The sequence below is a fragment of the Parathielavia appendiculata genome (genome assembly GCF_033297405.1).
Source record: "Parathielavia appendiculata strain CBS 731.68 unplaced genomic scaffold N657scaffold_3, whole genome shotgun sequence".
Classification (NCBI taxonomy): Eukaryota; Fungi; Ascomycota; class Sordariomycetes; order Sordariales; family Chaetomiaceae; genus Parathielavia; species Parathielavia appendiculata.
Genome location: NW_026944222.1, coordinates 3,048,149 through 3,061,451, shown reverse-complemented (window position 1 = coordinate 3,061,451; position 13,303 = coordinate 3,048,149). Strand labels below are relative to the sequence as shown.

Here is a 13,303-nt window from a genome sequence, read left to right as displayed (position 1 = left end):
ATAGTTGGGTGTGAGGGTTGGGGTTGTTATCGTCTCGCTTTCTCGGCAGAGCGAGCCATCAAGGTGCTCACTCCATCAACACTGAGACGTGTTCAGCATAGACTGGCTTTTTAAAGAACCATTCCTTCAATCATGCAGTTCATGAGTGCATTTGACATGCTGGGAAATTTCTTGCACTGCCTGTAGAGCCCGAACGCCCAGTAGTGACTCGTTCCCTGGTGGCCCTCTAACTTCGGTGTCCGGAACGCCATCCTGTGCAGTGCCGTGCCAACCTGTAGCCAATCTACCTGCCGGCGACAGCCATCTTGAAACGGTCTCTACGGCCATCCACATGATATAGTCCAATCTCTCCAACTTGACGCCTGTTCTCTGAGATTTCTCGCCGCCATCCAGAAAGCCCCTACTGGCGGCCACTCTGCCCACCGAGACCTAATCCTCAGCAGCGCCCTTCCCCTCCTCCCTCAAGCGCTGATGGTACTGGTGCCGAATCGTCGACAGCGTGACGACAATACCCACACCGCAGGCCGCCAGCGTAACAAAATAGGCATTCTTGTAGCAGTCCAGCCCATCCGGACAAGACCGCTCGCCGTCCGGCCCAACAATGCTGTGGCTGTCAAAGACGGCGCCATAAAACAGGTTGAAGGCGTTGGACGAGAAGACCGGAGCGAGGGTCATGAGCCCCCAGTTCTGGCTCAAACCGTGGACGCCAAACGACTCGGCCACGATGGAGGGGAAGACGCCGAACAAAAAGCCGTAGCCGAGACCGGACAGGCCCGAGACGAAGCCCAGGAGGTGGGGGTTCTCGACGTTTATGGCACAGATCTGAGCGACGCTGAAGACGAAGCAGGCGATGACGAGGCACCAGGCCCGGCTGGCGTGCAGGGACTTGACGAGGAAGTCGGACCCGACGCCTGGGTGAATTGCGTCAGTATGGGGGAGGAGAAAACGGAGAAAGCAGTAGAGGGGTTGTTTACCGCTCAGCAGCCTGCCACAGAAACTGCCAACCGACAGGATGGAGACGTGCATCTGTTGCCGCTGGACGAGGAAGGCCTCGTCTACCGCGGGGTCGTAGCGCTTCCAGAGCGCGTTGGCATCATGGCCAATGTTGCTTTTCCCCGTGTCAGCCAGACTTGCATCTTGAGGGGGGGACAAAGAGAACTCACTTGATAGTCATCAAGCCAATGCCGGCCAGAATGCCCATGATGGCAAACAGCTGCCAAAAGTCGACATTGCGCAGCAGGCGCCAGCCGCGGATATCTACACGGTGGGAGCGATCCAAATCAACACTGCTCTGGACTAGGACATCGCCGGCCAGCGACGACGACGACCTGGACATGAGGGACGATGTCTCGTCCGGCTCCGCCTCGTGGGATGCGGCGGCGTCCAGGGCAGGGGGGGCAGCCTCGACATCGGCTGGGTCCGGTGCCGGGGCTTCCTGGGATGGACCGGCAGCCGCCGCGGGAGTCGTGTAGGTGGTGGGCGACGTACCGCGTTCTGCATCTGGAGAGCGTCGCCCGCCGTGACGGCGCGAGGCCTTGGTCTCCTCGGAGGGTGTGCGGTGCAGCCGCTGCGAGTCGAACAAGGCAGGAGCGCCGGTCGGCAGGCTGTGGTACGAGGCGTGCGGGTGGACCTTGAGGAAGAAGAAACCAACAAAACTCAAAGTGAAGGTACCGACCGCCAGCAGGGTGAGGAAGGCGCCTGTGTTGCCCGGGAAGAGGACGCCGCCAAACACGGAGAAGAAGAAGGCGCTGAGTCCGAAGGCAGCCAAGGGGAAGGCGGTCGCGGTGCCTCGGTGGTGAGGCCAGTTCAGGGCGGACGTTTTGACCGAGGCAGCAAACGCCATGCAGCCTCCCAGGCCGGTCAGGAAGGCGAAGAAGCACAGCAGCAGCACGGAGCCCGAGGCAGTCTCATAGGCGGCGCGGAAGGGAAGGTAGCCAATGCCGAGGCACAGGGCGCCCGAGATGACGGCTGGACGGGGGCCGCGGTGGTCGACAAACAGACCGACGGGGACGCCGGCCGAGTACATGCCCAGGTTGCCGGCCAGACCGATGAGGTTGGTCTCGGTGGTGGTGAGGTGCAGGCGGTCGGCGAACTGGGGCGCCCAGGCCGAGTAGACATAGTTGGTTCCGCAGGCCAGCGAGATGATGGTGGCAGCCACGCTCGACACCAGCCGGGCGCGGTGCAGCTGTGCGTCTCGCATCTTGTAGCTCGAAGAGCGATAACGGAGGTGGGAAGGGAGATGGACCTCGGAGACGGAGTCGAGGACGGGGTAATCAAAAAAAGGCGACACTTCAGCCGTACTGAGTCATCCCGGCTATTGTTTAGAGCGGAATGCAACCGGCGACGCTAGGAGACAGAGGAAGTTCTAAATTGTCAATTGGGCGATGGCATCTTCGTCACGAAGGCGTTGGACAGGGGGATATGAGAGTCTCGGATGATGGTTGACTACGGGATGTGGGAGTGGGTTCAAAGGGCTTGGCTTATCTGGGCTGGTACCTTCGTGCATACCTTACCGTAAGTGGCTGGAGCACCCCTGGTAGCTGAGTGGGGCTGGCCTTTGGTAGGGCATCTTCCCACTTCAGAGTCGGCACGATCACGTTTCATTGCACAATGTGTGTAATCGGTAACAGATCACATGTTAGCCGTGAGTGATGCACAAGGACAGGCGGAATCTGACTAGATCGGTTTCCTTGATGATTGAAAGAGAGAAAAGGCTGACCCAGCAACAGGACGGAAGGAGGCAACTTCATCAAGCCTTGCTCAAGGCCTCCCTCCTCGAGGTGCTGTTAGGGTCAAGATACGGCCGCTCACCCAGGCCCACCGCGCGGTTTCCGAACCGCTCACCATACTGACCGTCCAGGTAGTCAAAGGTTGCGGTATGGAACACGGATCGGTTGTCCCAGATGGCTGATAACCCGGGTTAGCATCACAAGCAAGGCTATTCGAAGTGGCATCACAGGGAAAGTGTGTGTGAGAGAAAGGGGAAAACTTACCAATATCATTGGAGCTCTTCCACTTGAACCGGACCTGCAGATCGTGGTTCTTGTAGACCAGATCTAGGAACCAGCCGAGTAGCTTGGAACTCTCCTCCTCGGTCAGACCGTTGATGTGCTTGACGTGGCCGCCCACGGGGAATATGCTCTTCCAGCCCGTGACCGGGTTGGTGCGCACGACCGGGTGGACGGCCTTGAGCTCGCCGCCGACGTTCTCGGGGGCGCCGCGCTCCTTGTCGTACAGCCGGAAGCCCGACGACTCGGCCACTTTCTGGAAGTATGGTTGCTCGAACGTGGCCGTAAGGTTCTCGAGGAACTTCTGGTACGGCTCGCTGATACGGTCGTAGAGTTCGTAGCCCGACGCCCAGAGAGTGTCTAGGTACGTTTTTTCTGGTCAGGGTGCTTTCCCAGCGCAGTGTTAGAAATGGCCCTGACTTACCTCCTCCGGTGGTCGGCAGCTGCACAAGCCGCAGAGACGTGTAGTCGGCCGGCACGGGCTCAAAGGCGATATCGCTGTGCCACTGGGCGCTGTTCTGCTTCTTGTCGCTGAGCGTGTCTGGGCCCGTCTTGGAATATAACTGCTTGGACTGGACCGAGCTGATGGTGCTGATCTCGAGATCGTTACCTCCCAGCTCTCGCTCCGAGTTGAGAATGGGGTGGATATGCAGCCCCGAGGTGGAAGGCCGTCCCGTGAGCTCGCCAAGTCGCAGAATCAGTTTCTTTTGGAGATCGTTGGTCAGGTCGTCCTGGGCTCGGAAGAAGACGACGCCGCGTTGCGAGACTGGGGGAATGTCAGCTACACCATTTCGGGATGTTTCGAGAGAAGCGGCTTACTGGTGATCGCAAGGTCCCTGAGGAGCTCATCCGAATTGGGCGCGTCGAGCCATTCCACCAACTTGGCAGTGGGAAACTCGCGGCCAATAACGGGAGTGACATCGAACGATTCGTACAAGTCGAGCGCTCCAGAGAGCTTGAGCGGCTCACGAACTACGCCTTTGGTTACCAACGGGACGTCAACTTCAACTGCTGAAGGTGCCATGGTCGGTGGTGAGTGATGCTGATCTTGTTTTGTCTCGTTCTTCAGGAGAAGCACTGTGATGTGCGAAGATTGATAGCCCAACAAAACGCGTGTGATATCGAATTCCTGGTGTGGTTGGTGGTTTGGGCAAGGTGAGAGCAGGTGCCCCTTTTATACAATTCGGTGATTGAGCTGAGTTGAGCTGCTGGACAGCTGACGAGATAGATTCACATCACCAAACCCCCTTCTTCCACAGTCACACATGTTCCCCCCGCGTTCCTTTCTCCAATGTTGCACTGCGAAGCTGCAAGATTGCGAGTGATACGTAGGGGAATACGGATGGCCATGATACGGGCATCAATGGTCGCGATGGCGAGTTTCCTATCGTGTATTCCGCCACAGTCTATACGTGCGGGGAGACTGATGTGGCCTCCCTAGTGTCCCGGGAATGAAATCAGCAGGTTCCCAGAGACGCAGCATCGTTATGTGCCGAACATCCGACCATCCGAGGTTGTGATGTCCCGTGGAGAGCGGGGCCAGGAAGACGGCATCCGGCACGGAGCTTGCGTATCATCACGGTCATATCCTCCGCGACGGCGTCATGGGATTGGGAGGTGGGTTAAACGATGGCGCAAGCTGATTCCCCACGCTGCTTTCTCTGCCACCTTTATCCCAAACGCCTCTTTCGCGAAGTCTGATTGGTAGCCTGTCTGACGGTGCTCGGTTTCGCTCTGCGTGACCCGGCTCTCGCTGCGGTGTTTGCGGAGATAATGCAGGTTGATGGAAGGCGAGGGTTGTGTTTGAACTGTTTGATATGCAGGGATGGTGTTGAAGGCCACTACAGACACGGAGATGGTTGTAGTCGTCCAATTAGCTACCTAACTAGCCAATGGAGTTCTTAGGACTGGTGGCTCCCTAAGTGCCGGTAGTAGTCTAAGAGAGTCGCGTAAGTTGCTGGGATGAGCACGAATCATCGCGTCATGTTGGGATTGTTCAAGAACCTGTTCTTGGCATTCGACCCAGCGCCAGTGGCCAGCGTTCTTGACTCGCCGTGGTCTGATAACGATTCCATTGTCCATCAATACTGAATCAGAACGTATTATCTGCAGGGTTGCTGAACCTCGGCATGCTGTCCCTGCCGGGCTGCTGCCCCGATCACGATGCTCCCATGGCAGTTTCAAGATTCCAGCCTCACCATCCCCCACCGTTCATCGCCAGTCCTAATATGGCGCTAGAATGTCGAAGTCCGGTAAAAAGTTCGGCATGCCACGCGCGGGAGCGTCGTAACCGCCCCTCCAGATTATGCCGCGGCCCTCTCGACGACCGTGGATGGCCAAAGCAGCGCATCTGCCTGTCTTTGGGCAAAACATCACCGTCGACGATTGGTGAGCAGTCGACCGAGACAATGAATCCTTGGCAGGGGTTGTAGTAAGCTTCAGGTGGTGACGAGCACCGTCTGGCGGCAACTGATAAGCCTCTGACTTCCAGGTTGGTACAACATGCTGGCCAGATACACTCAAGACGTGATTATGCGGACGGTGTACGACATGCGGGGGACCAAGATCGTGGGCTTCGCAACTGGTAAGAGGTGATGTCAATACGTCCTTTGATCGTTAGTATAAGAAACGGACGTCCAGCGGTTACACAGGGAAGAAGTGGTCCAGGGAACAGCTGAGACTCGTTGTTGATACCAACTCCGCGGTAATGGCTACCGTTCTCATCAAAGACAAGGCCGTCAAGGTCGAAACAGAGCTTGTCAGCAAGCTGGGCCCTGACAGCTCGACCACGTCCGTGAACACTATCCCGCCCCTCGCAGAACCCATCCAGGAGAAGCGGTTCTGGTTCCAGAGAACTAAGGCTTACGACCCGGATGCCATTGCCACCCAGGCAAGCTCCCCATACCGCAGGGCTCCTGCAAGCAAAAAAGGCTAACGAGTGGAAAGCCCAGCGTGTTTGATGACACGGACACGGCAGAACGATACCAACCTCCTCCCAAGTGGTAAGGCCTATTCGCCCTTAAAAGTTTCCATTGAGAATGGAAAATTGACGAGATAACCGAGCTCAGGGAGAACACGCATCGCTTCGACCCGCTGGCGCGGTGGACATGGCGCGAGGAGTACGGCTTGATCCGCAAGATTGACTTCCGGATCATGGTGTGGACCTGCATCATGTTCATGGCTCTGGAGCTTGACCGAGCCAATATCTCGCAGGCCCTGACCGACAATTTCCTCCCGGACCTCGGGATGACTACCAATGGTGAGCCACCCTGAGACAGCAAGAAGCCCTGGACAGGGCTTGTGATACCGCCATGGAGAGAGAGTGTGTGCTGACCCTTGGTCTGGCTCGCAGACTACAACCTCGGCAGCACCATCTTTAGGCTCTCGTTCCTCTGTGCCGAACTGCCGTCCCAACTGGTGTCCAAGTGGGTGGGACCGGACCGCTGGATACCGGCGCAGATGACGCTCTGGAGCATTGTGGCCAGCGCCCAGTTCTTCCTGTCTGGCCGCACGTCGTTCCTGGTCTGCCGCTGCTCGCTGGGCGTGCTGCAAGGCGGCTTCATCCCTGATGTGAGTAAACATCAGTTTGATGTCCCTGAAATCTTTCAATTGGCAGTCAGTAGCAGCGGAAGCTCACATTAGATCAATAGGTGATCTTGTACCTTTCGTACTTTTACAAGCATCACGAGCTGACGATACGGCTGGGGTTCTTTTGGACAGCCATGAGCATCGCCGACATTATCTCTGCCCTCCTTGCCTACGGTATACTGCATATGCGGGGCGTCCAGGGCCATTCTGGTTGGAGATGGCTGTTCCTGATCGAGGTAAGTGTGCCCGCGCTTCACGAGTGTGTGATCGGTTCGAATCCAATCGGTACTAATGAGGCGGGCAGGGTTTATTGACGCTTGTTATTGGTCTCTTCTCGTTCCTTCTCATGCCAGCTGGGCCATGCCAGACAGCGAGCTGGTTCCGGGGCAGCAATGGGTGGTTCACCGAGCGGTAAGTCCCTTTCTCTTGTACGGGTCGCCGTCTCGATGGCGCTGACTGGAGTTGCGGAATCTCAGCGAGGAAACGATCATGGTGAACCGAGTCTTGCGGGAGGACCCAAACAAGAGCGATATGCACAACCGGGAGCCCATCACGCTCAAGCTCCTTTGGCAGAGCCTTAAGGACTATGACCTCTGGTGGGTAGACCCATCTTTGTCATCATGAAGCGAGCCCCGAGAGGTGAACTGATCGAGTCCAGGCCGCTGTATATTCTGGGCCTAACGTTCCAGATCCCAATGGTGCCCCCGCAACAGTATCTCACCCTTTCTCTCCGGGGCTTGGGTTTCGACACCTTCCAGTCAAACTTGCTGGCCATACCATACACTATTGGCCACAGTAAGTATTGATTGTCCCGGAAATGCGACTCGTAGAGGCTGTGATTTTGACGCCGGCCAGTTATCACGATGCTCGGCATAGCCTACCTTGCCGAAGTCCTCGGCCAGTTAACGCTGGTGGCTGGGGCCTCACAGATATGGGCACTGCCGTTCCTGATCTACCTCAACGTCGTGGATACAGCCAAAGTTAGCAGATGGATCATCTATGCCGTCACCACGCTGCTGCTCAGCTACCCCAACGGTAAAAGACCCTACCATACAGCAGTGGCATTTACATGCGCGAGAGATGACTGATGAGAGAACAACAACAGCACATCCGATCCAGGTCGCATGGAACTCGCGGAATTCGAACACTGTCCGGTCCCGCACCGTGTCTGCGGCCTGCTACAACATGTTTGTCCAGGCAAGCGGCGTCATCGCCTCCAACATCTACCGGGCTGGTGAGTTCCATTCTGCTCCACGGCTACCTTAGACTCAGCGGGGACAGTCAAGGGAAGCAGTCACTGACTGGCCTCCCACAGACGACGCGCCGCTGTACCGACGCGGAAACCGGCAACTGCTCGGAATCCTCTGCATGAACATTGTGCTGTACGGCCTGGTGAAGGCATACTATGTCTTCCGCAACAAGCAGAGAGAAAGGAAGTGGAACGCCATGACTCCCGAGGAGCGGTTGGACTACCTGGCCACCACAACCGATCAGGGCAACAAGAGATTGGACTTCCGGTTCCAGCACTAGGGGCAGGCTGCTGCGAGCTCAGCGGGGTCCCCGTTGGTGGGTGGACCGTCATTTCAGAGACTGTCGAGAGCATGGCACGCTCGCTGGCGGAAGGAGAAACCATAAGAAATAGACAGCCACAAACGGTAAATAATGGGTATTGGCCGGAGAAATGAAGAAGGATAAGAGAGCTTATGATGCGGTGGTCGTGGGCGACCAGCTTGCTTGGGCTCCGATTCATGATGTGCCTGTGAGTCGTGACGGCGACGGCGGGATCGGGTTGTCGAGTGTCGACTCGGGAAATGGAGTTGCATTTGGCGCTTCAAATACTTAACCTATCGAACCGAACAAAAAATATTATTCAAAGACGAGCTTCAATCCCAACCTAAGACGGTGCCTGCCCTAGGTTTTGATCCTCTGCTGGTGTTCGCAAGTGAACGGAGATTTGCTACTCGTTGAGGCGCCAAGGCTCCTAGTTGGGCGCGGGTTGATTCGCGACAGACCACTTGATTCGCGCCAGGGAGAGCGGAGGGCTCATTGGGCAATTCTACGGATGTAGCTTTGGCCTGCATCCACTCTTCCTGGCTTACATACATATCTTTTGCGTGCATGTATACTTTTGGTGTGCAAGCATATCTTTCTAAGAGGACCGCGTCGGGGAATGCAGTTAGATTGAATGGCCCTCAATTGTTAGTAGTGTGAAATGTTTGGTTGGTATGGTAGGGAAGTCTGCCGCGAATCAGGTGGTCTGTCGCAGATCCGATCTAATACTGTTTAGGCGCACTGTCGGTGTCATCCCCCGGGGCTAGCCGCAACTTAAGTTCGTCATCCAAGCCACAGCCCAGATCCGACGACAGCAACGACCGACAACATTGACAAGCGCCGTCGAACACCGCCGCGCGTTCGCTCCGACCATTGGAGAAACTGATTTCAAATCACCGATAGACACTTGATCCCTCACAACAGCTCGACAGCTTGATTCCCGCTTGGAAGAGGCCCGAGGGCTGCCTACAGCCGACACCATGGGTGCTCTCCTCTCGATCCCGCTGCTGGCGGTCCCCAGCTTGGGCACTGTCTGCCTCCCTGACTCTTGTGCCACGGCCTCTGACTGACACTTGCGCAGGTCCTATCCTTTGCAGCCAGCTGTTGCGGCGCAGCCACCTGCTCCATGGTGTGCAGTGCCTGCGGGAAATGCGGCAACAGGTAGGCAACCACTCGCCAGCACCTCCAAACCGCTGCTGACATGGCCCCTCCAGTGTCGCAACCCGTATCGCATACGCCCTGATCCTCCTCATCAACTCAATACTATCATGGATCATGCTCACGAAATGGGCCGTCGAGAAGCTGCAGCACCTGATGTTGGACTACGTCAAGATCAAGTGCGGCGACGGCGACTGCTACGGCTGGCTGGCCGTCCACCGCATCAACTTCGCCCTCGGCATGTTCCACCTCGTCCTGGCTGCCCTCATGCTCGGCGTGCACTCCTCCAAGAACCCACGCGCCGCCATTCAAAACGGCTACTGGGGCCCCAAGATCATCGCCTGGCTGGGCCTGATCGTCCTCACCTTCTTCATCCCGGACACCTTCTTCCAGTTCTGGGGCAACTACATCGCCATGGTGTGCGCCATGATGTTCCTGATCCTCGGCCTGATCCTGCTGGTCGATCTGGCGCACAACTGGGCCGAGTACTGCCTCGCCCAGATTGAGGACACCGAGTCCAGGACGTGGCGCATCATCCTGATCGGCTCGACCCTGGGCATGTACCTCGCCTCGCTGGCCATGACCATCGTGCAGTACATCTTCTTCGCCTCGAGCGGCTGCTCCATGAACCAAGCCGCCATCACCATCAACCTCCTTCTCTGGATCGCCATCTCGGTCATCTCGGTTCACCCCACCATCCAGGAACACAACCCGAAGGCCGGTCTCGCCCAAGCCGCCATGGTCGCAGTCTACTGCACCTACCTGACCATGTCGGCCGTGTCCATGGAACCCGACGAGACTGAGGACCGCCGGTGCAACCCGCTCGTCCTCGGCCAGGGCACCCGCACCACCACCGTCGTGGTCGGCGCCATCGTGACCATGCTGACCGTCGCCTACACGACGACCCGCGCCGCCACCCAGAGCCTCGGCCTCGGCGGCTCCTCCTCCTCCTCGGGCCAAATTCGCCTGCCCGACAGCGAAGCAGACTACGAGCACGACCTGGTCGTGACGACGCAGCCCTCGGCCCGCAGGCAGATGCGCGCCGAGGCCCTCCGCCGCGCCGTCGAGGAGGGCAGCCTGCCTCCGGACGCGCTGCTATCCGACGACGACAACGACTCGGACGGCGGGAACAACAATAACAGCAATACGCGCAACGACGACGAGCGCGCCAGCACGCAGTATAGCTATGCCATGTTCCACGTCATCTTCTTTCTGGCTACCGCCTGGGTCGCGACGCTCTTGACGATGGACTGGGATGATGACAAGAGGGGCAGCGAGAACTTTGCGACTGTGGGGAGGACGCTGTGGGCTAGCTGGGTCAAGATTGTTAGCTCGTGGGTGTGCTATGCCATGTACGTCTGGACGCTCGTCGCGCCGGTCGTGTTGCCCGAGCGGTTTGAGTTTGAATAGGGGAAGAGTAGATCACCGGTAGATGGTGCGTCATGTTTTGGGTTTGGTTGCGGGAAAGTTGTTTATTACCATTTTCTGGATCAGGTTAGTGTTCATGGGCGAGCCGTTTCTGGCCGGGGCAGTAGTATACGTTCGGTTGTATCGCCACGGACTTCTGCCGGCCATTCCCCGTTTTTACCTGCCGAAACACCGAAAGCACCCATACCGGTACTAGCGAAAACAGTCAAGGCCACCCGATTGGGTGCGAAATAGCGACGACGTCAGTTCAGATTATGGCCGTTATCTACGGCAGCCCGTTTTCCAAGTTATATGCTAAACCCCCAGGGGCGAGGATCCCCGAGGGCGGCCGAAGAGCGAGCCACCTGAATGTTAAACCTGAACTTCCCACGGGGACTTTGAACATTAGACGGAGGAATACAGACAACTAACCTTGGGACATCGCACAACAATTCGTTATTCGCATTAAGAGGGGAGGAGAGCGTCCTCTCTTTCCCGATATTTCTTCCGGGTATCGCAACAGAAACTCCAGGTACACAACAGACGGCCATTGACCATGGCCTCTCCGTATCTTCCACCCCTTACCAACAACCGTTAATCAACGTAAACCAAGAGCCGTCGTCAAGCCGATTCTGATTTTCCTCTCAAATGACTTACTCGCACAGAGAATAAAACAGCAAAAACCCACAACGCCGCCGCCCATAACCCTAAAGGAGAAAGAGCCAATGAAGAAAAGTGGAAGAGAAGAGAAATGGAAAAAGACCTAAGCCATGACCCCCACCCCGACCGCAACCGTAAACCCCCAAATAACGCCCACAATCCACGGCCTCGCCCCAGCAAAAGCAGCATCCTCCTCCCCCTCCCCCTCCCCCTCCCCGCCACCCGAAGAAGAAGAAGAATCGGCCGCTGCCCCCGTACCCGTCACCCTCGCCCCGCCGGTCCCCGTCGCCCCGGGCGTGATGACCGTCGTCGGACCAAAGGGATACGCCAGCGTCAGCGTGCCGACCGTGACGCCCTCGGGCTTGATCGTGACAGTCTCGCCTCCTACCACGGTGGTGGTCGTGGCGGCGCCGGGCCCGACGGTGTAGGTCACGTCGCGGATGACGACGACGGACGCGCCAATCTTGGTGAGGGTCGCGCCGCCGACGAGGGCATACTGCGTAGAGTCGTCCTGAGAGGCGCCGCCGATGGTGGCGCTCCCGCCGTGCACCGTGACGCCGCCCGGTCCGAGGGTGATGGTGTCATCGTCGACCTGGAGGGTCGTGCTCGTCGAGTAGGTGAGGGTGGTTCCCTTGATGACGAGGACGGAGGGGCCGATGGCGGTGATGAGATCGGCTCCGGCGACGACGACTTCGGTTGGGGACGGGAGGGTGGGTAGCGCCAGGGTCTGCGAGGCGGCCGCGATGGTGCCGGGGCCGACGGTGAAGGTCTGCCCCGAGACGGTGGCCGTTGTTGGGGTTGGGCCGAGGGTGAAGGAGGAGCCGCCTATGATGGCGACGGTGGACGAGACGACGACAAGGATGCCGCCCAGGTTGGTGCTTGTTGGCACGGGGACGTAGACGCCGCCTGTTGCCGAGGGGCGGTCGATGGTTGCGCCCGCGCCGACGACGCGGGTCGGGTCAATGGTGAAGGTCTGGTCGGCGACGATGACGACTTGGGTGGGCTGCGCCGGGTTGTCGCGGATGGTGTTGCCGTTGATGACAACGCCGGTGGGCTGCACAGCCACCGTCACTGGGGTCGTCGTCGGGTTCGGGCGTTTTGCAGGGTCTGTGATGGCTTGAGGGCCGCTGTTCGAGTTGTAGATGGGCGTTGAGATGGCGCCGCCATCGCTGGTCGGGCTGACGTGGTTGTCGCGGGTTTTTGGCTCCTGGCTGACGCCATAGTTTGGCGTGTTGAAGCTCGAGAACACCACGGCCGGGTTTTTATCGGTGGTGAGAAAGACGATGGCCGGGGTGGTAGTAAGCTGCGGACCAAAATGGAAACTCGCCTGCGTTGTTGTCACCTCGCATGTCTTGTATTTGCTATCCATTCCCGTCGATGCGCAGACGGAGATGGTAAGCATCGCCGGAGACGTGAGAACGACGCATGATGAAGTCGTATGGGGGATTGAGATCGCGGGGTAGGGCGGCGTATAATCCTCGGGATTGCCGTACCAGGTGATAGTAGTCGTGTGGACGACGGACCAGCTCGTGGGGGGGGCAGTCAGGTCCGAAGCTTGGCAGTAGCTGAAGGACCCAGAAGGGCCGTATGTGAATGTTTCGTTTGCAACGCGTGTCGAAGTCAGGAAGGTCGTCTGGTCATTGGACGTCGTTGCGCCATAGCCCAGATCCACGGTTTCGGTCTTGCCAGCGGTGACCATCGTGGAGGGTACTCTAGGAGGGCCACCTCCTGGAGGACCACCACGCGGCGGCGTTGGCCTGGCTTGGGCGGCTGTGGTAGCTGCGGCAGCTGTCAACATTGAAGAAGTGGATGTTGACGGTGACGTTGATGGCGAGGGCGAGGGTGCTGATGGTGAGGATGTTGATGGTGAGGATGTTGATGGTGAGGATGTTGATGGTGAGGATGTTGATGGTGAGGATGTTGATGGTGAG

At 58.0% G+C, this 13,303-nt stretch overlaps 5 protein-coding genes across 5 annotated transcripts; 3 read left to right on the top strand and 2 right to left on the bottom strand.

The window, feature by feature from the left end:
• Nucleotides 1-124: 124 nt before the first annotated feature.
• On the bottom strand, nucleotides 125-2,434 carry N657DRAFT_593083 (MFS general substrate transporter). The gene is made up of 3 exons (XM_062789938.1): nucleotides 1,164-2,434; nucleotides 975-1,108; nucleotides 125-911 (listed from the first exon to the last, which is right to left on the bottom strand). The coding sequence occupies exons 1-3, from the start codon at nucleotides 2,198-2,200 to the stop codon at nucleotides 430-432; spliced, it is 1,653 nt and encodes a 550-aa protein (XP_062650327.1). The 5' UTR covers nucleotides 2,201-2,434; the 3' UTR covers nucleotides 125-429.
• Nucleotides 2,435-2,749: 315 nt separating this feature from the next.
• On the bottom strand, nucleotides 2,750-4,032 carry N657DRAFT_568190 (taurine catabolism dioxygenase; the record flags this gene model as incomplete). Its single annotated transcript, XM_062788569.1, has 4 exons — nucleotides 2,750-2,907; nucleotides 2,958-3,368; nucleotides 3,433-3,774; nucleotides 3,828-4,032. 4 exons carry the CDS (start codon nucleotides 4,030-4,032, stop codon nucleotides 2,750-2,752), a joined length of 1,116 nt encoding a protein of 371 aa, XP_062650326.1.
• Nucleotides 4,033-5,046: 1,014 nt separating this feature from the next.
• Nucleotides 5,047-5,553, top strand: N657DRAFT_643341 (uncharacterized protein). The gene has a single exon (XM_062792531.1). The coding sequence runs from the start codon at nucleotides 5,138-5,140 to the stop codon at nucleotides 5,438-5,440; it is 303 nt and encodes a 100-aa protein (XP_062650325.1). The 5' UTR covers nucleotides 5,047-5,137; the 3' UTR covers nucleotides 5,441-5,553.
• A 25-nt stretch (nucleotides 5,554-5,578) lies between these two features.
• N657DRAFT_312071 (MFS general substrate transporter) lies at nucleotides 5,579-8,303 on the top strand. The gene is made up of 11 exons (XM_062786741.1): nucleotides 5,579-5,898; nucleotides 5,955-6,010; nucleotides 6,077-6,267; nucleotides 6,361-6,578; nucleotides 6,659-6,832; nucleotides 6,901-7,007; nucleotides 7,073-7,192; nucleotides 7,255-7,391; nucleotides 7,452-7,631; nucleotides 7,702-7,830; nucleotides 7,912-8,303. The coding sequence occupies exons 1-11, from the start codon at nucleotides 5,716-5,718 to the stop codon at nucleotides 8,124-8,126; spliced, it is 1,710 nt and encodes a 569-aa protein (XP_062650324.1). The 5' UTR covers nucleotides 5,579-5,715; the 3' UTR covers nucleotides 8,127-8,303.
• An 824-nt stretch (nucleotides 8,304-9,127) lies between these two features.
• N657DRAFT_312169 (TMS membrane protein/tumor differentially expressed protein) lies at nucleotides 9,128-10,868 on the top strand. Its single transcript, XM_062786742.1, has 2 exons — nucleotides 9,128-9,308; nucleotides 9,362-10,868. Exons 1-2 carry the CDS (start codon nucleotides 9,274-9,276, stop codon nucleotides 10,713-10,715), a joined length of 1,389 nt encoding a protein of 462 aa, XP_062650323.1. The 5' UTR covers nucleotides 9,128-9,273; the 3' UTR covers nucleotides 10,716-10,868.
• Nucleotides 10,869-13,303: the final 2,435 nt, after the last annotated feature.

What these genes read in the sequence shown, in the direction of transcription:
- N657DRAFT_593083 (XM_062789938.1), bottom strand. Translation starts at nt 2,200, where the DNA reads ATGCGAGACGCACAGCTGCACCGCGCCCGGCTGGTGTCGAGCGTGGCT. An exon ending in ATTGGCTTGATGACTATCAA is followed by an intron (nt 1,109 to 1,163) that starts GTGAGTTCTCTT and finishes CACGGGGAAAAG; the next exon opens with CAACATTGGCCATGATGCCA. An exon ending in CTGTGGCAGGCTGCTGAGCG is followed by an intron (nt 912 to 974) that starts GTAAACAACCCC and finishes CAATTCACCCAG; the next exon opens with GCGTCGGGTCCGACTTCCTC.
- N657DRAFT_312071 (XM_062786741.1), top strand. Translation starts at nt 5,716, where the DNA reads ATGGCTACCGTTCTCATCAAAGACAAGGCCGTCAAGGTCGAAACAGAG. An exon ending in CTTAAGGACTATGACCTCTG is followed by an intron (nt 7,193 to 7,254) that starts GTGGGTAGACCC and finishes GATCGAGTCCAG; the next exon opens with GCCGCTGTATATTCTGGGCC. An exon ending in CTCCAACATCTACCGGGCTG is followed by an intron (nt 7,831 to 7,911) that starts GTGAGTTCCATT and finishes GGCCTCCCACAG; the next exon opens with ACGACGCGCCGCTGTACCGA.
- N657DRAFT_643341 (XM_062792531.1), top strand. Translation starts at nt 5,138, where the DNA reads ATGCTGTCCCTGCCGGGCTGCTGCCCCGATCACGATGCTCCCATGGCA.
- N657DRAFT_312169 (XM_062786742.1), top strand. Translation starts at nt 9,274, where the DNA reads ATGGTGTGCAGTGCCTGCGGGAAATGCGGCAACAG. An exon ending in TGCGGGAAATGCGGCAACAG is followed by an intron (nt 9,309 to 9,361) that starts GTAGGCAACCAC and finishes TGGCCCCTCCAG; the next exon opens with TGTCGCAACCCGTATCGCAT.